This window comes from Hipposideros armiger, unplaced genomic scaffold, assembly GCF_001890085.2.
Source record: "Hipposideros armiger isolate ML-2016 unplaced genomic scaffold, ASM189008v1 scaffold_15, whole genome shotgun sequence".
NCBI lineage: Eukaryota > Metazoa > Chordata > Mammalia > Chiroptera > Hipposideridae > Hipposideros > Hipposideros armiger.
Window position 1 is genome coordinate 5,554,242 of NW_017731365.1, and position 26,550 is coordinate 5,580,791.

General features: G+C 34.3%; 1 protein-coding gene across 1 annotated transcript in view; it reads right to left on the reverse strand.

The window, feature by feature from the left end:
• P4HA1 (prolyl 4-hydroxylase subunit alpha 1) overlaps positions 1–26,550 on the reverse strand; it is a 98,614-nt gene that overhangs the window by 26,340 nt on the left and 45,724 nt on the right. The window contains exons 5-8 of the mRNA XM_019624640.1: positions 16,857–17,096; positions 14,669–14,865; positions 11,718–11,894; positions 8,516–8,586 (exon numbers count right to left, since the gene is read on the reverse strand). Coding sequence (XP_019480185.1) covers positions 8,516–8,586; positions 11,718–11,894; positions 14,669–14,865; positions 16,857–17,096 — 685 coding nt within the window. The remainder of the gene's footprint in view (positions 1–8,515; positions 8,587–11,717; positions 11,895–14,668; positions 14,866–16,856; positions 17,097–26,550) is intronic.

The following is a 26,550-nucleotide window of genomic DNA, read 5'->3' on the forward strand; positions in this document are numbered from 1 at the left end:
AACTAGACTGAAGAACAAAAGAAGAGTAATTTGTTCCTTCTCGTTAAGATATAGGAATTGACTGGGGTGAAGGTCATAAGGTTTTTAGCCTGATTTAGATAATGTTAATAGTTTATAAGGAGGACCAGCCGAGTGGCTCAGTTGGTTAAGAGCTCGCTCAAGAATTTGAGCTCTGAGCAACAGCGGTTCGATGCCTGGCCCAAGCTGAGCTGCCGCTAAGCTGTCAATAGGTAGCAGGATGGCTCAGCTTAAAAAAAAAAAAAGTTTATAAGGAAAAAAAAGTTCATGTATTACTTGCATAAATAAGTTTTTAAAAGGTACCCATACACACCCAGTAGGATGGCTATAATAAAAAAGATGGACAATGACAAGTTTTGGGGAAGATGTGAAGAAAGTGGAACCCTCATACGCTGTTGGTAGAAATGTAAAATGATGCAGCCACTTTGGAAAACAGCTTAGCAATTCCTCAAGTTGTTAAATATAGAGTTACCATCTGACCCAGCAATTCCAGTCATAGGTATATACCCAAGAGAAATTAAAACAGACATTCATACAAAAACTTGTACACAAATGGTCATGGCAGCATTACTAATGATCTAAAAATGAAAATAATCCAAATGTCCATCAATTGACATCAATCAAATACCCATCAATACACAGAATGTGATATATCCAGATTATGTATTGTGCCATGAAAAGAAATGATGTACTGATACATGATGCAACATGGACAAATCTTGAAAACATGTTAAGATAAGCCAGATACAGAAGGCCACATATTATGATTCCATTTCTACGAAACGTCCAGAATAGGTAAATCGATAGACACATTAAAGTAGATTAGCAGTTGCCAGGAGAAGAGGGGAAGGGACAAAGGTTCCTAATGGGTACAGGATTTCTTTTTGGAGTGACAAAAATGTTTTGGAATTAGATAACGGTGATGGCTATACCTCGGTGTAGCAGAAATAAGAAGGATCCAAGAATTTTATTGTTATAAAGGACGTACCTGATAAATATACTAAGAACTTATTTCTTCCCGTCTGACTGAGTTCCTGGTAGAACTAATCTAGTATGTTAGTGTATCTATCTTTTCTGCCTGGCAACAATTTGATAGATTTTTGAAATAAGCAACCAGCTACTGACTTGATTTTTATAGATAACTGCAACAAAAGATTGACAAGTGTTCTAATAAAGTTTCAAACTAAATACATCTTGATAAGATAACTGTTCCTATTCCATCCTGGAACCGAATACCCATAAAGAACCTGTCTACTTCTGATATCTTCAACTTCCTTCCCTGCTACTACCAATATTAAAGCAGCCATCCTTACCTTCTTCTCCTGTACTTTGGTAGAAGCACTGTTCTTCAGCCTTACAGGGGCTGGATCTTCTATGTATGTGTTCGAATCTACCCTTTCCTACTCCACAGGCCTTATTCCAGCAGTTTCGGCCTCCCTTTTCACATTTAATCTTTTCCTTGACAATGCTGCTCATTCCTCAGCCTGAAGTCTCCTGTTACCAGGAACACCTTTCCTTTGCCATTCTAGCAACTACCATTGCAGTCTTTCACTTTACACTTTTAAAATGATAAAAGCAAGAAATGCTTTTTATATTCAGCAAATGGTCCTGGGATACTGAATAACCACATGCAAAAGAAAGAAGTTGGACTTACACCTCACGCCATATGAAAAAAATTAACTCAAAAGGAATTCAAGACCTAAATGTAAGGACTAGAAAGCCACATAGGCATGTGTGACTTTGTGACCTTAAACAGTGGTTTCGCTATGACATCAAAAGAAGCAAAAAATAAAAATAAACTGGACATCATCAAAATAAAACACTTGTGCTTCAAAGGACACCATCAGGAAAAGTGAAAGACAACTCGCAGAATGGAAGAAAATTTCTACAAATCAAAAATCTGATAAGGATTTGCATCTAAAATATATAAAGGTGAGCCGGTCAAGTGGCTCAGTTGGTTAAGAGTTGGCTTAAGAGCGCAAGCTCTGAGCAAGGGGGCCACCGGTTCGATTCCCACATGGGCCAGTGACACTGCGCCTGAGCTGAGCTGTTGCTGAGCTGCCAAAAGGTGGCAGGATGGCTCAGCTGTTGTAACAACAAGATTGCCTGTTCAATGGTGGCCTATGCCCACCCGCAACTAAGACTGAACTCGGCACCTTGAACTGAGCTGCTGCCCGAATGGCTCAGTGGATAAAGCATGCACTCTTAACAACAAAGCTGCTGGTTCGACTCCCTCATGGGATGGTGGCTACACCCACCCGCAACTTAGATTGAACACAGCACCTTGAGCTTAGAGGCCATGAGCTGCTGATGGGAAGCCAGATGGCGGCTGGCGCCCTCCACAATGAAGACTGAAGAACAACAACTTGGCTGGTTCCCTTCCCCAATTCCCCAGCACTGTTCCACTCCCCCATTTCCCCAATAAAATCTTTAAAAATAAATAAATAAAATAAAATTAAAAAATATATATATATGGCTATTACAACTCAATAAAAAATAACTCAATTTAAAAATAGGCAAAGGATCTGAATATAAAGTTTTCAAAACAAAACACACAAATTGCCAATAAGCACATGAAAAGATGTCCAACATCATTAGCTACCCTGGAAATGCAAATCAAAACCACACCCACTAGGATGGCTGTAACAAAAAAGATACAAGTGTTGGTGAAGATATTCAGAAATTGGAACACTTCATACATTACTGGTGGAAATGTAAAATGGTGCTGCTACTTTGAAAAAATTTGGTAGTTCCTCAAATGGTTAAGCATAGAGTTGCATATCACCTAGCAATTCTACTCCTAGGTGTAATACATAACATGAAATTAGCCATTTTTTAAGTATGGTAAAATATACATGACAAAATCTACCATTTTAACCATTTTTAAATGTACAATTCCGTAACATTAATACATTCACAAATTTGTGCAACCATCACCACTATCTATTTCCAGTTAGAGATAAAGTCCTCAAGGTTCATCCAGGTACATACATCAGTACTTCATTCCTTTTATAGGCTGAATAATATTCCATTGCATGTATAGACCACATTTTGCTTATCCATTCATCCATCAATGGACATTTGGGTTGCTTCCACCTTTTGGCTATTGTGAATAATGCTGCTATGAACATGGGTGTACAAGTATCTGTTTGAGTCCCTCCTTTCAATTCTTTTGGGTAAATACCTAGGAGTGGGATTTCTGGATCATATGATAATCCTATGTTTAACTTTATGAGGAACTGCCAGACTATTTTCCATAGTGACTAGACCACTTTACATTTCTACTCCTTGTTTTTTAAACTACTGCTTTTCTTTTTAAAATAAAGTATCTTTAATTCCAAAAGGACCATAAGGGTCTATCAATAAACCACTGGTTAAATAAGGTTATTTTTAATTTTTCTCTATTATGAATATTGTAATGAAATTTCTGTTTATCTTTGCAAACTTGTGGAAATCTCTCTGTAGGATATATTCATAGATGTGGAACTGCTAGATGACTTTTACATTTTGATAAATAATGTCAAACTGCCCTCCAAAAAAGTTGCAGATTTATGCTCCTACCAACTGATTATGAGTGCCCATTTCAGAAAATCTTTGCCAGTATCAATCTTTTTAATCTTTGCCAATCTTAGAGGCAAAAATATTTTAATTGTTTAAATTTTAAAAAGTTTTAATTTGCACTTATTATTATATCAAAAATGATCTCGATGGAAGGTTTGAAGCTTAGCAGTTAAATTAATTGATGATTGCACATTTAAAAAACTGCTCTGTTATCTTAACTGTGGTTCTGTTATAGTCGCTAAAAAGGAAAATGAATTCTACTGATGCATGAGAAGTTATTTTGCTTCATTTGACTTTCATGTGAAAAACCTCTTCAAAATATAAGAATCTTCTTAGCTGAAGAACTGCATACATTTGAAACATTTTATTCATCTGGATTCCTTCCTTAAACCATTACTGCAAATCTGTCTTCAGCAACATTACTGTAGACCTATCAGGTAGTCTAAGAAATTAGCTCTGAATTTACACTGTTGTGACACTGCGAAAAATTCAATGGAGACAATGACACTGTAATATATATTAACTATCTATTCTCTAGGATCTGGAAGTCTTATTCCCGTATTAAATTAAATCATCAGAAATCAAGGTTCTTCTAGTACTCAGTGTTTTAGCTGAGTTAGAATGTAAAGTCACAGCATTTACTGTAACAGGAAAAAACATTTGAAGAACATCTTACCTTTTGTACAACTATAGTTGAAAATGTCAACTAAGTTCTAGTTTTTTTCCCCATAAAACATAATTTTGTGCCAGGAGCAAAACAGAACTCTTTCTCCAGATAATTTTATATGTGTCCCTTTTTTCCATTAATAACAAGATAACCCAAATATCTTCCTTTTGGTCTTAATGACAGGAACCTGAGAGCTAAGTTTACATTCAAATTGAGAGTAACATTTCAACTTTTCCCTTTCTAATGAGTTTCTACTGTTACAAAAATCTGTATTATTCTTTCAAAGTAACATTTTTAAAAGTCTCATTGGAATGCTTTATTTGAGTATGGAGTAACAGTCTCACACTGCATGACTGTATTTCTAATACATTAGTAAGGAAGGCATGCTCAAGAAAACAGAAAGACAATGTACCATTTGGAGGTTTTGGAGACTGTTACAAAACCTCCAAAGGAAAATGTGAGTGATATAATCTGAATACTATCGCTATCTTCTTCTAACTCAACATATGTCAAAATTAATATCTACAATCAGCTAATGTAAATAAAACTACCATGTGATTTTTTGCAAAAGCAAAAGACGACTCAGGGCCCAAAGTGCCAGTTACAGAGGTCAAAACTTTCAAAATTTTTTCTCTAAGTGCTTGATGGTTAACAAAGAAAGGCTAATCACCTAGATTGAGAATTTATCTGTTCCCTTTGGTTTTCAGGGGGACAATTATACAATAATATTATACTATAGATCTGTCCATTTCAGTTATCGCAATCTGAGAACCAAGCAACCCAATAGAAGGCAATGCTGTTGTTAAAAGTTATTCCAATTTAAAAATATATCTGAAATCATTCAAAGCTATCTGTATTTACCTCTATGTTGTAAAAATATTAATACACTTTTACACTGTATTTGCTCCTTACTAATGTGGGCAAATTCAATCTAACGCATAATAAAAGATCCAATTGTAGGAAATCCATACTTCAGAGTAAGAAAAATTAAAACCACTTCCAAGAATAACCCATTAGAATCAAAGAAGCTTTTTCTACCACACTAAATTGTTTATTTGCATATTTCATTTATATTACTTTAACTGGACTTCATGAGCTCACATAACTAAACTGTCTTTTCAGTGCACATAACTGAATATTTACCTTTCAAAAACTAATATTCCATTTCTCTGACTTAGCCAAAAGTATTAGCTCCTCCATTAGCTAGCTGTAGTAAATTTTTAGTTTGTTTTTTTTAATATTGGAAAAGGCAGAGATGACTTGCCAAAAGTTCAGTCAATAAAGTAAATAAAAACTTCGCGTTTTTTAAACAATAATGGATTCCCACACATACTTTGCCCAAAGAAAATTCTGTTTGCTTGAACACTGAAACATTTTTACTTCCAGAGATGATGCAATCACTTAGAAATTTCTCAAAATACAGATATTTGAAATTCCCTTCTGATCCTTTCAAAATACAGATGGTCCCAAAGCAAAAGGGATTACATTAACAATACGCATGATTTGTTTCTTTTATTTTGCATTTTAGATGCCTTTTTCAGATGAATAATATATGAAGGAAACATAAAAACACTCATTTATTTCACTTTAGGAATCTTGAAAATTCAGATTTACAGTGATGGGTAGATAGTATCTAGACATAGCTATTAAATTCCCAAAATAGTAAAAACTTTTTCTTTGTTAAAATGTGAAATGTACTGGATATTTTATGGGGCAAATTCCTTTAACAGTTAAGACCCTCTTTTTCAACATATATATTTTATTTTTAAAAGGGTTGCTGAACAATTTTCCTAAGAGTAAAGATGAAAATCATTGTGCTGTGGAATTCCTTTTTTACTAGGCTGTTTTGAACAGAAACACACACACTCTGCATGTTGCCAAGACTGGGTGAGTTTATTTTGGTGTTACTCAGTCTTCTAATGCTAACTTGCTAAATGTCTTCTGCTATATAAAATATAAAATATGGTTGTGCCTTTCTTAAAAATCTAATAAAATTGCTTCTTAGAGCTACAAAATTAGAATATTTAAAAAATAAGTTCAAAATGTTTAGAAATACTTAGTTCTTAAGGGAAAAAATGTTTATAGGTCACCTTTCCAAGAGTAATTTATTTTGACTTGTTGGTAAGAGTCCAGTGACTCTGTGGGCTGGCTGTTTCTTCAAAAAGTCCATTGTATAATAGAAAATTTCCAAAAATGACTTCCAAAACACAGAGTTCACGAATTTTTGTTTTATATGCTTCCTAAAAGTATGGAAATCTGGAGAATTTAGATACTACAAGCCTTATGGCAGTGAAAATGCCTACAATCATGCAATAATCTCTGATAAAATATGTAATGGCTAAAGTTATTTTTTTTAAAAATAGATAAGGGTTAATTTTTTTAGACATGAATAAGGTTCTGTAATAAAATGGAAAATTAGCTTAAGCTTAACTTAAAATTAGAGTTAATTACAATTCACAGAAGCAGTATAAATCATGTCTCAAAATATATCTAAACAAATTAGTTTTTGTAAATCCTTACCATCTACTATTTGTGTTCCTGAATCAAAATTATAGCAAGTTTAATTTTCCTTATGTCTTCTAACTGCGGCAAGGGAGAAGGTAGTGGTAAGGGCAATTAAGAAACCAGGGAGATGTTGAAGGTTCATATATAGAAGACATATAGCTTTGCCCAAAAAGAATAAAGAAACAAATCAACATAATCTAGTTTTGCTATGACTGACAGCAGTAATATTCAATTTTTTTTGTTCGAGTACCTCCTAAAATAGTTGTTAAAATCTATGTGCTCCTTTGCATAATTTTCTAGTTGACAATTAAATATTTTTAACATAATAGTTTCCAAGGATTTAATTCTGTCACACTAAAAATAGTGGTAATTTCTGAAAAATGATTACTTTTTTAATGTATCCAGTGGACTCTACCACAATAATGCCCACCATCAATCACTTAAAAAAAAATACATGAACAAAGTATTTTTTAATACTTGGAAATTTTAAATGTCCCCCCACCCCCAGCCCCCACTCCCCGCCACTTTAAGCTTGCATTTTCATTCCATTCTTATCCTAGAACAGTGGTTCTCAATGGGGGTGGAGAAGTGGAGTCCCTGAGGAGGTGGTGAAGATTTTGCATACGAGGGGACATTTTTGATTGTGACAAATGGAGTAAAGAGTGCTACTGGCATCTAGTGGGTACCAGAGATGTGGTTAAACATCCTACAGACCTCGAGACATCTCCCAACAACAAAGAATTATCTGATCCAAATTGTCAATAGTGCTGAGGTTGAGAAGCTCTGTCCTAGAGTAACATATTTCTATGCCTAAAAGTCTTTTTTCATCATACTATACTTACGTACAATAAAAGTATTTATATAAATTGATAAAAATATAAATTTCCTATAACATAAAGGTCTAAGTGTTAAAATAATGTCTTCTGGGATGAGTTACTACAATTATTAATAGAACAGTTAACCTAAATAACATGATTAAACAATCATTATCAAACATAACAGGTGAAAACATATTAAAATGTTCTTCATGAGATGGATGGGGCTTATTTTGTTATTTTCAGTTAGGTATTATATATGTGGATAAATATTACTTTTTGTTAGAATGAGACTGAATTCAGCTCAATGATATTACTATTTTCATTTCTGAGTGCTGAAAAACCTTTACATAAATAAGTAGATGGAATGGGAGTTATGTTGGAATCATGTCACTTATTCCGTGAGCTCCTTCTATGTTATATACATAAATTATAGTTATCAACTGTTAAAAATTACTTCAGTAATCTATCAGTTAATAGATTCTCTTTAAACATTGTTAAAAAAACAAAGAATTTGAAACAAATTGACTTGCAAAGGCAATCTTTGAAGGTATTTACTTTCTTAATACTTACAGCTAGCTACTGGGTAACCCAGAGATTTTTAAACCCATGCTTTATTATAGAGACCAAGTTAGGCCTTGTTTTATGAAGGGTCTTTGGTAACTTCTCTTACTTCAGTAGGAGAATATAACTTCAGCTAGCTCATAGGGCTTGGGAAGTCTCAGCAGGGATTTTGAAATCCAGTAAATTACTCTGGAAATCTCTATTAAATGCCCCATAACCATGTCTATTTATTAGTCCATCTTGAAAATTCAGGCATGGTTGTCATCAAATACCTATGCCTAATAGCCTAGATCTTTGAAGCCATATCATGGGTTTTATAAAAATTAGATTCTCAAGAAAGAAAATGGTCTAAATATGACTAAAGTTCTCTCCATTACTCCCTTACCTCTTAGATACTCTGTACTGTGCTGTGGTCAATTTTCCAGTCTCAGGGTCATGTACTGTAGCTCGGCTCAGCTACAAAAAAAAAAAAAAGAGAAAGGACAAGGACTTATTCACGTAGCAGGCAATTTTGGACTTTTGTTTGTTTTGTTTTGTTTTGCCAAGCCACAGGTGATTGGAGGGTTCAGATTGGACTGGATGATAGGTAATGGTTTCAAATCAGCAAAAAACATTTAGAAAGGTGGCAATCAGAAAAGCCACTTCCAAATCAAGAGAAAACAAGTTGACAAATTTTTGTTGTAGATTTATTGTCCTTTCACTTTTTTTAAAACAAAAAAATTTGAAGCTGGATGTAAATGATTTATAGCAATTGGGTTTCACAGGAGCTTTCTCAGATCTAGAAGCTTAATGTTCTTTAAATATTCTGATAAAAGAATAATTCATTTTTTTAAACTCTCAACAAGACAAAACTGCTGTTAAGTTTCTCTGGCAAAGTAAAAGGCAACAAAATTCACAAGTAACAGCAGTTGGAAGACAGATCAGAAGCATAACTCTGTCCTTTCCATCGCCAACTTTGAGGTCAGCAAGTTTTTTAAATATAAACTCCAACCGGAGGAGTATAGATTACTCCAAAATGACAACGGTATTGTACAAGATGTATGAACAAATGCCAATACAGTCACCCATGAAGGATGACGTGAATTCACCACAGCACTTATGAGTGTGAGAGAGCTACACAAACAAAGACTACTCCCAGGTTAATCCAGGCTGTGTCTTTTTCTTTTTTTCCTCTTTGGCAAGAAAAAGGGAAAAGAAAACAAGTATCAAGCTATTTCCAGGATATTTAATTCCTGACCTGAACAGAGATGCAAAGCATATTAATGCCCTAAAAATAACAGACCAATTAAAGATTAAAAACAGAACTTCTAGTTAAAGAGAAAGACCTGTGAAACATAAAGCACTTTGTCCATGCGTGTACAAATAGGCGGTGACTTGAGCTGGAGACTGAAAATGACCTACTTCCTTTAAATGAAGAATTCCTGTAGGATGTACAAAACACTCATTAGAGATCAAAATATGCAGCATACACATCTCTTACCTTTTGCTAATTCTGTAATGTACCGTCTCCAAGTCTCCTGTTATTGGGTTTGAAATGGTGGCTCGCCTCAGCTGTGAAGCCAACCATCAAAATACTTGCATTACAAAACAAAAAAATGAATCACATTTATCCAACCAGTCAGAATTCTGGGATTTTTACAATGGAGGCTGAAAAGAGAAAATAACTCCATAGACTTCCAGTCACCTTGTGTTGAGCTTTGAAAGCCACTGGTTTTTTTAGGTTTTTGTATTTTTTAAGTTTTTGTATTTTTTAAAAGTTATTTAAAAATTTTTGGTTTTGTTTTGCATGAATGAAGGGTACACAAAGAAAACAGATTGAAAATTAATTTTTTCCATGGTTAAAGGATGTGACTGTGAAGAAAGGAGAAATTTCTAAAATTTGAAGTCTATTTATAGTTATAAGAATAGCTATTTGCAGTTAATGAGACATTACAAACTTTTGATTTTCTTTTTCTTTTTTTTTTTAGTGATGGATCAACTGTTTTGCAAAGGTTAATGTTCAAAATCAATCTGTTCTTCCTTCAATATATCTGCTTATATATTTCATATATACAGTGAAATAATCTTGGACTGAGCACAACAAATGCAAATGAACTCAAGTGTTAAAAAACAGTACAAAAGAGATGACAGCAGAGATAATGATTTTAAACTTTTTTTAACATGGAGGATGATTCTGAGGTTAACAAAAAGTATGAAATTTTTATTGCCATTGAATCTCTTGATAAAAATAATCCAATTGAGGCATCCCCTTTGAAGACTTTGGCTTCCAAACCTAGATATGTAAGACTTGATCTCTAAGCTGAAATGAATTCTTAATAAATATTCTACCAAGATGTTTTGGTTTATTGACCACAAATAATGGACTGAAATAGGAACCCAAAAGAGAATGACAGAATATGATGTAATTATAAGTAGAGATTTATAAGAATTCCCTTGGACAACTCCCATATATTTTAGACCTGTCTTTTCCATTTAAAATGTAGTTTTTGGTAAAAAAAAAAAAAAACAACAAAAACAAACAAGAAGTAGAAATTTGGAAAAGTATTAAAACTTAAGAAAAACAAAAATTCTAACTTTACGCTTATTTTGTAATACAGGTATCTAGATAATTCAACCTGTATGATATAGAAAGGATCAGCAAACTATAGCCCATGGGCCAAATTCACTGCCATCTGCTTTTGGAAATAAAGTTTTATTGGAACATAGCCAAACTCATTTTTGTAGTTTCTATGCATGCTTTTGCACTACAACAACAGAGTTGAGTGGTTGTGACAGACTATATGGCCTTCAAAAAGCCTAAAAATTATTTACTATCTGGACCTTTACAGAAAAAAATCGCCAACTCCTGTGTAGTGAGTAAAAATATAGCTAGTGTTCATTTAACAATCTCTTTATGAAAGCGATGGCAGTTAGTATTTTACCATCAATAATACCAAATAGGTTTTAAAAACAAGCTGATGGGGAAAAAGGCAAGAGTATAAAGGGTATTCTTTCTCACATTTTCACACACACAAAATTTCTACACTAAACACTAAGTTGATAGGTTTGTGTTTACATTAAATTGTTTTTCTTATTAAGATAAATGATGTGGGTTGAAGTCAGAAAACTATGTTATTATTTCCAATTAGCATGATGCTTGTGCTCAATTATATTTTTTTAGTAATAATGTGCCTAAAAGGGAATAAGAATACTTCAAGTATTCTTTCAGATAAAAAATAGAAAACATATGAAAAAGTTGGTGTTGGATTAGTCTCTGAGATTAAAGGTTTCCAAAGTATATAGAAAACTTTTTCAGGAAGATGCTGAAACACAAATTTGTTAAGTGTGAAATAAAAATCTCATCTATGATTTTCATAATTAAGAGATTAAAACCCATTTACAGGACGTTACGCAGTGTTGATAACAAGCTGAGAAAAAATGGAATCAACAGAGCTTAGTTAACAATTCCATTATGTTGCAGCAACAATATCTAAAACTATCTGTGGGGTTATTGCCATATCAATGATCATTTCTGCAATCATGCAAAGAAAAAGCTGATACACAGGTATAGTAAACTGAGGAGAGAAAAAAAGAAAAAAGTTATTTACCCTTGGCTTTGCTAGATCTTTGACAATTTCAATTTCTGCATCAGAAATAATATCATGGAAGCGAATAATACGAGGCTTGTCCCACTCATCCTCCTGTTTGGCTGGAGCCAGAATAAATTTAGGATTCCGGTTCCCGTCATGGTAGCGGCAAAAGAGTTTTTTCTGTCTCCGAGGAGTCTAAACATAAAGAAAATGATAAATATATTAGAGTATAATATTTTTAATGCTTGTTCCTATGGAGATAATAAACAATAATCATGCTTGTGTATACAGAGAGGATCTGTGGATGAAAAAACACAATAAAAATGGTTCTCCGCAAATATTTTGCAACAAACAGGATGTTCGGAATTTGAAAATTTTTATTAATGATAACTTCTGGAAGAGAGCTGATAGGCCTAAATAAGAAAAAAGATGAGATTTCTCTTTTAACCCTTCTCTCATCTAAATAAATTTCAGATGTTATAAGTACGAAAGAAATAATGAAATGTTTATGGAAATATGAATGGCCAGCATTGCTCCACATTCCACAAAGTAACTGGGAAGCACCCAGAAAGAGAAAGTTTCTAAAAAAACAAAAAACAAAAAAACTAACCAGGTTTTCCTAAAACACTTCCAGTTAAAAGTTTGGGGCAGAAAAAAAATTTTTTTTTTTAAGTGAAAATGAAAATGGGTAGCACCGAAAAAGAGAAAATAAGTTATTAAACAAAGAAGCCAGGCGCATTTATTAGTGGGTATTAAAAATAGAGTGGTCACGGGCCAGCAGAGTGGCGCATTGGTTAGGAGTTGGCTTGGGACGCCAGCTCTGAGCAGCAGGGCCCCAGTTCAGATCCCACATGAGGGCTAGTGACGCTGCGCCCTTTACAGGTAAGATGGTGAACAACAGCTTGACCTGGAGCTGGGCTGCTGAGAGTCGCCAGTGACGGCTAGGCTGTAGCCCCTGCTGCAGTGGGCTGCTGTGAGCTACAGAGAGTGGCTGGCAGCCAGCATGAGCTGGACGGCCTAGCGACTGCCTCACTGGGAAGATCACAATGATAATACCAACATGGGCCAGTGAAGCAACATCCTCCACAACTAGACTGAAGAACAAAAGGACAGCAACTTGTCTGTTCCCCTTCCCCGATTCCCCAATAAAATCTTAAAAAAAAAAATAGAGCGGTCAACAAAACAAATAATGTTTCTTTCAATCATCTATGTGTTATATTAACTGAAGTTACTCCAATGCTGATTCTTCTCTTGATTAAATAAATATGAGTACATATATATATATATACAGTAGTAATATTTGTTTTTGTTTTTATTAGTTAACATACTAAAACAAATCATGATTCATGTTTATTCTCCATGTACTTTATTTACCTAGAGTCAAATCCAAGACATTATATCAACTATGTCTTTTATATAATGATGAGATGAATTTATTTTGAGAAAAATGATGTTCCTTTGATCTTGGGCAGGAATGACGTATGTGTCACGCCAACAAACTGGCAAATTAGCAGACTAATGTTTTAAACCTAGAGTTCTATTTTGCTCTCTTCCTTAAGAGTTATTAAAGGCAATAAAAATATGTGCTTACTATTGGAACTTTGAACACTTAACCAGATATTTGATGATATTATGAAATCACTATGAATTTTTTTAGGAGTGATAATGGTGTGATTATTTTTTTAAGAGTCTTTATCTTCAAAAGATACTAAAATATTTAGATGTGATATTTTAAAAATGTTTCATGAGTCTAACAAAATGTCATTATCTTTGTATTTACTCATAGTTCCCAAAACAAAAGTAGGCATGTTCTTCCAGGACTCTGTGAATCTCGCTATCTAAAGTGTCAACGTAGATACAATGTACTTCTTTGCTGTTAGAGTTTGGCTGTCAACAGTAAATCATCAAATATCAAAAGGTCATCAATACCAAAATGCAAAGCCCAGCTTGAGTTTATTATTAGCAGAGAAAAAGTTAAACGCTATTCAAATGTTTACTCTTAAAAGCACTTACTTCAAAAACTCACTAATCCACTTCCTTCTACATATGCCTGAATTCAGCTCAACTAGTACCACACGATATTCTTGAAAATAGGATACCCTTATCAGTTAGTGTAGGGAAGCAATGTCTATCATATCCACATTGCACATTATCATAAAAAGGCTCTGAAAAGTCCTGAGGCTGAACAAAAACCTATGTTCCCTAGACTTGAACTTTTTTGTTTTGGGCCTATTATCTATTAACATCCTAAAGCACCAGTACCCTAAGTTATAAATACATATAAATATACAATAAACAAAAGGATGTTTATAGACAAATTTTAGTATTATAAAGAATAAATGTCACTTTGTCAGGGGTATAAATGTCTAACTATTACAATGCTTTGTCCACCTGAAACTAATAAAAAACAACAAAAAAAGAATAAATGTTAAAGTCAAAATCTGCTGAAAGTCTTTCTGCATTTTTAATATTTCTTAAATAGACTAAAACAATTCACTAAGCAATCTTGTCAAGGTTGACCAGCAGCAAAACCACAAGAGATTATTGAATAGATGAATCCATGTTTAATAGTATGGATCAGAATGGTATAGTATTTCTACTTAAGACTGCTGAAATCTCTTTTGAAGTAAGCTATAAGAAAAAACTTTATCATTCCCTTAAATAATCTGATCCTTCACTTTAAAAAAAATGAGCCTCTTTTAATCTGTGAAAAGGGTAGTATTACCAAAAATGCCTGTAATTGTATATGATTCACAAGCTTAACTTTAAAGCTATTTTACTAACAGCTGGAGCATATTAAGTGTGACACCCACAATAAGACGATGTAGCACACTGTAATACTTTATGCAGTAATTATTATTTTTATCACACAGGCTTAACTATAAAAGAACTTGATTTTCTCTGGAACTATGTACAAACACATACATACACACACATTCACACACACACAATTGGCTTTTCCACTTTACCATTTTGATACCCTCCCCACGGCACAGCATTTCATACTTCTGTCTCTCGGGCAGGTAATCCACAGCAACCCCTTTTTTCTTCGGTGTGGTTTTCTGATCAGATTGGTCATCTGAAGTAGATTTATTGGCATCTTTCTCTTTAGCCATTATATATTCAAAATATTTTAAGTTACCATTAGCTCTCTGATGTTCTGGATCTATTAGAAGAGAAAGAGAGCATGTCCATGAGTAAGTTTACATTGTTCAGACATCAGAACACAATAATATAAAAATAGAGGACCATATAAATTACCTTCCAAACCAGGATGTTTCTGAGAATGAAAGGAGGCACTAATAAAAATTATGAGACCAAAACAATAGGTGTAAATGAGTACTGCCCCAGGACATACAGTCACCCTACATAAAAAGAGTTCTGGAGACAGAACCAGCCATTTATTTCAAAGTAATAATTATTGCTTCTACTTTGAGAACTTACTATTCAGCCAAAGGAACTGTGTATGATCAATTTGATGAAATGAATTTTTAAAATACTACTTACTCATTCTACTTATTTTAAGCAATGGGAAAGATTTTTCTGAAACTGGAATGTAATCACCATGGAGAAGACATGGTATACAGTTCAAAAGCAACCTTTACCACAGATACATTATAAATGCAGAACACAGCCTGCTGCTGAGGGCTGAGTGGATTTCAGCCCCAAAGTTCTAAGTGAGACAGAAAAGAGAAAGCTAAAGATATAATCTTGCAATAAGCCAGAGTCCACTAATTACCTCTGAATTGCTAGTCATGATTTTTAGCTATCTCTTAGTAGGGAAAAAGAGGACTACTCCACCCATCTGGGAGAAAAAAAACCAAACAACCACCCATACACATACACATACATACACACACACACACACACACACACACACACACGCAGAACAGTATGTAGAAGCTTCACTTGTGGCATTGATTGACATGTTTAAGAAATCTAGCCTTATTTGTAAAATACTTCTTGTCTTTGAAGAACTATTCACAATATATGTTGTGATATACAATATGAGCCTGATTTTGTAAAAGAAAGGGAAAAGTGTGTGTGTGCAAGGAAAAGGCGAACATACAAGGAAACAAAAAACTGGTGGGTATCTTAGGGTGGCAGCTATGGATATTTCTTCTATAGTTTTTTCTATTTTTAAAATTTTTCTACAAAATATTTTTGGGGTCAAGAGAAAAAAAATCACTAAAAACATTGGAGAAAAAAGGGTACTTGAACTAATATTTCAACTTATTAATTCATTTAACTAAGAAATAACCTAATTATCAAAAGTTCATTTTCAGTTGACTAATCCTTTTGAACTGTTTGGCTCATCTGACATACACATATTTACCTATTCATAAAAATAATTTTTTTAAGTTGCAAAGCTTCATATATACCAAAGGCCGCCTGAATTTATTTATAAGCATACAACGCCACCTCCAGAGATTCTGATTTAATGGGTCTGGGGTGGAGATCAAGGAATTTTCATTTCTAATAAGTAATCCAAGTGCACATGGTCCCTGGATCGTACTTAAAGAAACGCTGCATCTCTGTTCAAAACACTAGTGGTAAAATCCTTATAAGATAGTACACTTCTCTAACATTTGAATATGACAAATATATATATATATTTTAGCTGAGCTATCCTGCCACCTGTTGGCAGCTCAGCAGCAGCTCAGCTCGGGCCAGGAATTGAACCGCTGTTGCTCAGAGCTCACACTCTTGAGCGAGCTCTTAACCAACTGAGCCACTCAGCCGGCCCCCCAAATATATTTTCAATCTATTTATTTCAAATCACTATTTTTTTAGTATGAAATGCAATAAACCAATGACATTCTTCAAAGGAAACTGGTTAATATTTAATATAGTAACATGGTAAACAAACATTTTTTGAGTGCGTTAGCTGGGTTAGGTCCAATTTTGAAGAATACAGAGCAGAGGAACACAACCACTGCTGTAGTACTCTTAGGTAATAAAAGTCAGTTGCCATTTACTTAGGATAAAGATGAGGCACATGACTTCTAACAAATAAAAAAGTACCAAAGCTATATGATGAGATATATAGTCATATATATACATATACACACACACACACACACACACACACACACACACACACACATATATTTATATATATGACCAATAACCTTGAATTAGGCCAAGTTAACGTACCTAGTTCAAGAAGCTTCTTTGTGAGCAAAAGTGCCTTATCGAGGTCCCCCTGCTGGTACACCGCGTAGCTCAAATAATCAAGAACAGAGACTTTATCAATGGTAGAAGCCTCTCCTTCATCCAGCTGCCTTAGTGCTTGCTCCATCCACAGTTCTGTGTGGTAATAATCTGCTTCTGTATAGGCCACTTTGCCCAATTCAAAACAGTCCTCCACTGTTAGGAAAGATTTGTGTTTTACTCCTATGGAAAGAAAACACAGAGAACTTTAGGAATCTTAACACTACTCTATATTTATTTAGGACTACACAGCTTTCAAAGTGCTACCTCACTTTCATTTGAAGTTCACAACAACCCTCTGACGTAAGAAAAGCAGGAATTATCCTAAGTTTAGAGGAACGATTACAAAGTAATGAAGCAGGGCAAGAAGCACACAGCTAATAGGGGACATGGGACCTAGCTATCTCGACTTCAATGATCAGCCATCGTACCAAAATGAAATGTCAATGAAGCTGAAGCATGTAATTTTCTAACACAGCTGGAATCACCATGTGGGACAGATGTATCTTCCTCCTAACCAACATCTGGGCAGGAGATGAAAGGACAGGAAGAGAGGCAAACCTGTCATTCGTTGCTTCCCCTTTCCCTTCCCCTTACCTTTCCTTGCCCAACAGCATTAATGATATGTAATTTACATACCATCAAGTTCACCCATTTAGAGAATACAATAGTTTTTAGTATATTCACCGAGTTGTGCAACCATCACTATAATCTAATTTTAGAACATTTTCATCAACCCAAAAAGAAACCCTATAACCATTAATAGTCACTACCCATTTTTGTCTCCTCCATACCCCAACCCTAGACAACCACTAATCTACTTTATATATCTATAGATTTGCCTATTCTGGCTATTTCATATAAATGATACTATACAACATGGGGTCACTTGTGACTGCCCCCTTTCAACTCAGCTCGTTTTCAAGGTTCGCCCATGTTGTAGATTCCTTCTTACCACCAAATGATAGTCCACTGTATGGACAGACTACATTTTGTTTATCAGTTGATGGACATCTGAGTTGCTTCTGCTTTTTTGCTTTTATGAACAATGCTATTATGAACACTCATGTACAAGTTTTTGTGTGGACAAATGTTTTCATTACTCCTGAGTATGTATGTAGCAATCGAATTGCTGGGTCCTATAGCAACTCTATGCTTAACATTTTCAGGAACTGCCAAACTGTTTTCCAAAGCAGCTGCACCATTTTACAATCCCAACAGCAATGCATGAAGGTTCCAATTTCTCCATATCCTTGACAGTGCTTGTTATTGTCTATCTTTTTTATTACAGCCATTCTGGTGGGTATGAAGCAGTTCATTCTGGTTTTTATTTGTATTTCTCTAATGATGGTGTCAAGCAAGCATGTTTTCACATGCTTATTGTTCATTTGTATATCATCTTTGTCTATTCAAATCTTTTGCCCATTAAAAAATCTAGTTGCCTTTTTATTATTAATTCTTAAGAGTTCTTTATACATTTTGGCTATGAATCCCTTATCAGATACGTAATTTTCAAATGTTTTTTACACACTCTGTGGGCTGTCTATTCACTTTCTTGATGGTGTGCTTTGAAGTACAGAAGATTTAATTTTGATGAAGTCTAACTTATTAATCTTTTATCAGTTGTGCTTTTGATGTTGGCATGTCAACTGCTTTCCAAAGTGAAACTTCTATAATAAGAAAAAGCTATTTGACAGTTCACATGAGATAAAATATAAATAGAAAACCAAAACAGTTGGAAAAATATTTAAGCCTCATTATTCCTTAAGAAATATGAAGTTAAAACCATAAAGAAAAATACTTTTAAACAGCCTACAAATATAATATTGTATGTTAGCTATAGTTTAATAAAAATCTTTTAAAAAACCCAATAGCCTACATTTATTGAGGTCTTACTATATGTCAGGCACTTGTCACTCATTTAACCCTCAACCCAATCTAGAGGAGGGACTAAAGTAGAGAGGTTAACTATTGTGCTAAAGGTCATAAGCTAAGAGTCGGAATTGGAACTTGCACAGTATGACTCCAGATGTTTGTGCTCCTAATATTATACCATAAAATTGCAAAATTAAATAGTGGAAGGAATAGTAGACTGGTAACTTTACTTTTGAGACATTCAACAATATGAGACAAGAATAATAATTTTATACTTATGAACTGATACCACTAGTTTTTAATTATTTCCTTGAGTTTAGTGCTGGGGGTTGGGGAAGAAATACCTTCTTGAGTAAACAATTTGTGTAGCTGAATCAAATAGTATAGTTAAAAACTATAATAAGCTAAAAGCAAGGTAATGTACAGGCAGATATGTCAACATAATAAAATAGTGTTTTTCATCAAGAAAGACAATTTCAAATGCCATATAGGAAAGCCAAAAACCTAGATGTCAATATGTTAAAATGTTAAATTGTTACCCTGGGGGATGATTACAGGTCAGCTGTTTCCTAAATCTTTATAACTTTCTACCTTTTCAAATATTGTACAGTTAATATTACTTTCATAAGAACAAAGAAAAAATGAAAAAGTATAGAAATAAGTAAACGTACAAAGTATAACTCTGAATGATATGGACAGATGACAGTAACATATAACACTCTATCTTTAAAAACAGTAAATCAGGTGAGTTACTTAGAGATTTTAAGGGCCTTAGTATTTTATGTTGTTTTTGTTTTACATCATGTTAGCAAGTAATGGAGAATTACTTCTGGATCACATATGTAGCAGGGGTGAGGGTGGGGTGCTTCTGACACCTAGATATACTGGATAAAATATAACAATTATCCATTTATACTATAGCCAAGTTCATAGGATTTAAGCAAATCTCTTGGGGCCAAAACCAAAAAGGAACTTGAAACCCAGAGAAGTAAGGAGAAGATGAAGCTACATCTGCCCTTGAGGCAGTCACCAGATCAGAGACCTAGAAGCTTGATTTTCAGCCACCAAGCAAGGGACAGGAGATAAAGCCTTCAAGCCCATGTAAAGTGGCAAGTTGGTCCTAAGAACCCCCACTTAAAGCAAATCCTTGAAGAATTACATTTTGAATGAATACACTACAAAAAGAAAACAAAACAAAACCTGCCAGCCGACGAAGAGAAACAACAAAAGAACTTATTTTTCACAGTTTGCATTGTAGGTAGGAAAAAAATCCCCTAGAATTTCACAGGCATGCCCTCAGGGAAGTTTTGATTTCGAATTTACACTTTTTCCGTGGTATGGTAAACTACAGCCAAGAAATTAACTTAAAGTGGACCTAGGTTGATAATGTCATAAGGCATCTAGCAGAAGCAACGTTTATACTCTGCAAAAAGCACCCTCACCTCAGGTTTTGAAATATTCCCACACACAATCTGAAGAAGTGCACACACTCCAAAATTACAAAGCACATGATGAAAGAAGCCACTATGAGCAAAATAAACAGAAATTATTTTTGAAAAAAAACCAAAGCAGTATTAGACATTCTTCAAATTCTTCAGATGTTGGTGTTATCAGATTAAGAATACAAAATAACTATGATTAAAATATTTAAAGAAATTTAAAAACTAGAAAATACGAACATACACAATACCCTAAAAATGACGAGGCAGATTTGATTAAGAAAAAAAATCGAATTTCTAGAAATGATAAATAAATCAATGAAATAAAAACTTATTTGTCAGGTTAAACAGCAAGTTAGATACAACATAAAAAGAGAATAAACCTAGAAGACAGAGCTGAATAAATTACCATGGCATATAGGATCCAGGATGCAGCAAGGAGGAGAGATAAATAAGAAGTGCTAGTTAAAAAACAAGGAAGAAAAAATAAGGTCTAATTATGTCTACTTGGAGTTCCAGAAGAAGACAGAGAATGTGGGAGAGGCACTATTTAAAGAAATAATGGTGGATAATTTTCCAGAATTAAAACACACAAAACTTCAGATACAGGAAGCACAAAGAACCCCAAAGAAAACAAAGCCCATGTAAAGGGCTTCTGAAGGATGTGTTACATCAAGGAGGAAAATAATTCTAAAAGAAAAGTATGAGGTACAACAAAGAATAATTTAAAAAGAAAAGAAAAAAAAAGGAAAGGAAAGGGAAGGAAGGAAGGAAGGAAAGAAGGAAGGAAGGAAGGAAGAAAAGAAAGGAAAGAAAGAAAGAAAGAGAGAGAGAGAGAAAGAAAGAGAAAGAAAGAGAGAGAGAGAGAGAGAAACTGGTATATATATGAACCAACAGTACTGAAAAGACTTTCCTTTCCCCATTGAATTGCCTTGGCATCTTTGTCAAAAATCACTTGATCTATTTCTTGACTTGATTCTTTTGCACTGATCTATGTCTATCCTTATACAACACCACAGCCTGAATTGCTACAGCAAGTAACAAAGTAATATACATATATAAATATATGACATATAAAGTAAGCTTTATAGTAAGTATTGAAATTAAGTAGAAAAAGTCCACCAACTATGTTCGTTAAAATTGTTTTGGTTATTCTATATTCTTTGAATTTTCTTATAAATCTTAGGATCAACTTGTCAGTTTCTACAAAAATGCTTGTAGGAAGTATTTATACCATCCTACCTTCTGTGTTTATATTGAGACAAAATAGGAATATACATTTGCTTACATTTTTAAAAAGACACAAGGAACTTGAAAAGAAAAACTAAAAATGGTAGTTTCATATAGGAAGAAGAAAGAAACAGGTTGAGGAGCATAGAAATGAAAGTGAGACTTCTGTCAGTGGACCTTATTACTATAAACTTTAAAAACATATAAAAAGTTTTGCATAATTAAAAATAATATGGGAGAAATGGGTGAAGGTGGTCAAAAGGTAAAAGATATATCTTTCAGTTATAAGATAAATAAGTCCTGGGGGTATAATGTACAGCATGGTGATTCGAGTTAACAACACTGTATTGTATATTTGAAAATTGTTAAGAGAGTAGATCTTAAAAGTTCTCATCAGGGCCGGCCGAGTGGCGCGATGGTTAAGAACTCGCTTGGGATGCCAGAGGGCCCCGGTTCGGATCCCACATATGAGGGCCAGTGACACTGCCCTCCACAGCTGAGATGCTGAACAACAGCTCGACCTGGAGCTGCCATGAGTCGCCGGCGACGGTGTAGGCTGCAGCCCCTGTGGCAGTGGGTTGCCATGGGCTACCGTACGTGGCCAGCAGCCAGCGTGAGCGGCCAGCAGCCGCAATGAGCGGCCGTCCAGAAGCCGGCGACTGATCTGCCTTGCCAGAGAAGAGCGCAGTGATGGTGCCAACTTGGGCCAGTGAAGCAACGTCCTCCACAACTAGACTGAAGAACAAGACGACAGCAACTTGTCTGTTCCCCTTCCCCCAATTCCCCAGCGCTATTCCCATCCCCCCAATTCCCCCAATAAAAAAAAAAATCTTAAAAAAAAAAAAAAGTTCTCATCACACACAAATAATCTATGGCATCTTTGCTCTACATATGAACCAATCTAAATTAATGTTGTTCAACCAACTAAGTATTCATATGTTAAAAAACAAATATTGATCCTTACTGCCTACCACACAAATAGCTTACTGTGAAATATGAAACTTCTAGGAAAAAAATTTGAGACTTCAAGGAAGGCAAATATTTCTTCGATATGACATCAAAAGCACTACCCATAAAAGAAAAAAAATATTGATAATTAAACACTATCAAAATTTAAAGCTTTTGCTCTTTGAAAGGTACTAATATGAAAACAAAAAGACAAAAGACTGGTTAAAAATATTCACAACACATTTACAAGATAAAGAACTTGCATCCAAAATATACAGAGAATGCTTAGAACTCAAAAGGATATGAACAGACTCTTCACAAAAGAGAGTTGACCACTAATCACATGATTAGACGTTCAACGTTCATCAGTTATGACATATGTATAATAATGCAAATTAAAACCACAATGAGATGCCATTAACCCATTAGATTGGCTAAAATTAAAAAGACTGAACACACCAAGTGTTTGCAAGTATGTGGAGGAACTGGAACTCTTATACACTGAAGGTAGGAATATAAAATGCTATAACAATTTGGCAGTTTCTTTTTATTTTTTAAAGATTTTTATTGGGGAGTTGGGGGAGAGGAACAGCGTTGGGTAATCAGGAAAGGGGAACAGACAAGTTGCTGTCCTTTTGTTCTTCAGTCTAGTTGTGGAGGACATCGCTTCACTGGCCCATGTTGGTGTTATCATTGAGCTCTTCTCGGGTGAGGCAGTCACTCGCCGGCCACTGGACGGCGGCTCATGGCAGCTCATAAAAGCTCACGCCTGTTGCCGGCGACTCACAGCAGCCCAGCTCTAGGTCGAGCTGTTGTTCATCATCTTAGCTGTGGAGGGCGCAGTGTCACTGGCCGTCATGTGGGATCCAAACCGGGGCCCTGCTGCTCAGAGCTGGCTTCCCAAGCCAACTCCTAACCAATGTGCCACTCGGGCGGCCCAATTTGGCAGTTTCTTAAAAGTTAAATATACACCTACCATGGAACCCAGCCATTTAACTCCTAGGTATTTAACCAAAAGAAACAAAAATATAAGACTAATAATAATAATAAAAAGAGAACAATCCCTAAACACTGGAGAAAAAAATACTGAAATGAATGTACCCAACTGTGTAACACGTTGAGGGCATAAGCATTCAAAGAAATAAATTACTTGGTGCGTTTTTAAAACAATACTTGGACTGATCATATCTAATGTAATATATTATAAGGATAAAAAGTAAAGAAATAAACTGCATTCAATAGTCTTAATGGTATGAATAACATAGGTACTGTTATTTTGAAACTATTTTAAGCATATTATAGGATAATACAAAGAATTATATTAATGTCATTGGAACCAAGAGTTTCAACATAAAAGAGATATAAGTATAAACTTTTGTAATCTTAAAGTTGAATTGGAATTAATAATACAAACTCACATATTTCCTATTCTGTGAAATGAAAATACCTAAAATCAATGACACTCAATAACAATAAACATCCCTAGGATCTAGCTAGACTTTGCTCCCTAAGTGTCATTCCCCATTAAAAAAGAATCAAGGCTCATTACAGAAATGCCTAATTCCTGCTCTAGAATAGAAATTTATAAGGTAAGCCTGGAAAAATTGTACCAGAAGGCAAAGAAGCTTTCTTGCTAGCAAAGAATAAAAGGGTCATTTCAGAAAGACAAATTAGCCAATCTAAAGAGGCCCCCACTAGCCTAAAATGGGATAATCCGAACATCAAACAAAATAACGAATATTATGGATCGAAATCCCAAAAGACATAAAAATCCGTGAGCTCACAATGATTCTTCACATAAAAATCACGAGTCACTACTGGAAGTTATTATGACACCAACTTATTACTCTGAAAATTGATACAAGAAAAAGAATCAAGAATTTATCTTGCCTTTCATGTATAAACTATCGTTCAAGGTAACCAAATGTTCCTGAAACTTCTTATTTATATTAGAATTCCAGCTAATAAAAGTAGAAGGAATGAAGGAATGAGAAAAATCACCATTTTGTAACCCCTAATGAAACAGTTCTAGGCAATGATCATGAGAGGCTGCCAAAACCATTAAATGAAACTCATGGAGAATTTTCCTGGAGGTATCAGTCTCCCACCACCAAAGCTACACATCAATCACATCACAAAAAGTGTGATGTCTGGTCATGCAATTCAACAAAAAAGTTCAGAGCGCCACCTATGGAGTTAATTTATAAACAAATCTAATTGAGTCTCAAGCTCTAACCAGTTTGTAGGAAACACAGGAGGAGTTAGAGGAATTAGTTAAACCACACAAAAGGAGAAGTCAGGCAACTCCAGAATGTGGTACATTCCACAGGACATATGGCCACGTTTTTCCAACTAATCATTGGAATGGGGGAAAAAAAGAGAGGAGGGAAAAATAAAAGATTTAGAGACATAACCAAAATATGCAACTGCAAAAAGACATCTTTGAGATCACCAGAGAAACTGAGTATTGACTGGATATTAAATTATATTAAATTATATTGTCAGCTGGTTAGGTTGCATAATAGTAAGTGGCTTTTTTTTTTTTAAAGACCATATAGATCAGTTAGATATGCACATTGAATTACTAATGGATAAAATGATACAATGGCTAAGATTTGCTTTTAAAATAATCCAGTAAAAACAACAAAAAGGAGGAGTGGAAGGAACAGAGAAAACAAGAATGGCAAATTGTTAAAAACTTTTGAAGTTGGGTAATGATAGATAACTGCATGCTCCATATATCACTACTTTTATTTTTTATATTTGATATTTTCCATAATAAAAAGTTTTGTAAATAATATCAAAAAGGAGAAAGTTATTTCCTATAGGGGTCTTTTTATGTATTTTAAAGAAAATACCTTTTTGACACTAACAAAAATTTAAATGATCACTATATGATAAAAAAAATTAAATTAGATAATAAAAAATAAATACTACTTATCTGACATTTCTCTTTGTATACATAGTTCTGAGAATAAATCAATATTGTGCTATAAGTCATGCTTCACAAGGGTAAAGTTTTTAAAAGGAACTATTGGTCAAAAGCAGACTAACCTACATGTTCTCTAAGATAAAATCTTACACATTTATTTAAGTTTCGGATAATATCACAAAAGAAATTTCTAGAAAAAGGAACACAATGTTGTTTTCTTTAATACATTTTGATTGAATACACTCCAGAGCCACTAAATCGGCTACAACCAGACTTCGCTATAACATATCCAATTGTGCCAAAATATATATATATTTTAAATGCTAGCAGAAAAGGAGTTTATGAGAAATAAATTAAGAGGAAGTAAAATGATGGGCTCATTTTGCTAATGATCAGACACATTCACTGCATGCCCTCGTCTTAGGATATGACCATTACATTCCAGTACCAAGCAGAGTCCTAGAGCATAGGTGTATGCACTGGAGGATCACATTGACCAATACAATCAAATATTCAAATCATACAACTACTTCCTCACTTTTTTTTGCCTCCTGTTAGTCACATATGGATAGTAACTAATTATCAATGTATTAACATGAAGATGAAGATTCATATTTTGAAACTTTTCCCTTACCTAACTCTACTCCAAACTCCACTCTAGGAAAGGCTTCTAAGAAACTAACTTATTAACAGTTTAATGTGATGTAATTCCAGGAACCAAAGAAACATATTACATTTTGACTCTTCTATTATTTTTCAGTTATGAGAACGGATACACAATTCTAAGATGAGCTTACAATTCAGCAATTAGGAATGTTTTTCTCAGGGACATGCAAAAGACATAAGAACAGTATGCCATTACTACATGTAGGTAGCACCAGTAATATTTTTTATGGGAGCTGATATTCTGGCAACATTATTTGAAAGCATGACAGAGATAGCAGAGGATCTTTACCTATTCTGCTTTGTTTATCTGTTTATCTTACCTATTGATCTATTCACAATTATTAAAGTGTCTGTTTATCTTACCTATTGATCTACTCACAATTATTAAAGGTGTGGGAATCAGATTCTCTTTTTTTTTTTTTTAAGATTTTATTGGAGAATTGGGGGAGGAAAGCATTGGGGAATTGGGGGAGGGGAACAGACAAGTTGCTGTCCTTTTGTTCTTCAGTCTAGTTGTGGAGGATGTTGCTTCACTGGCCCATGTTGG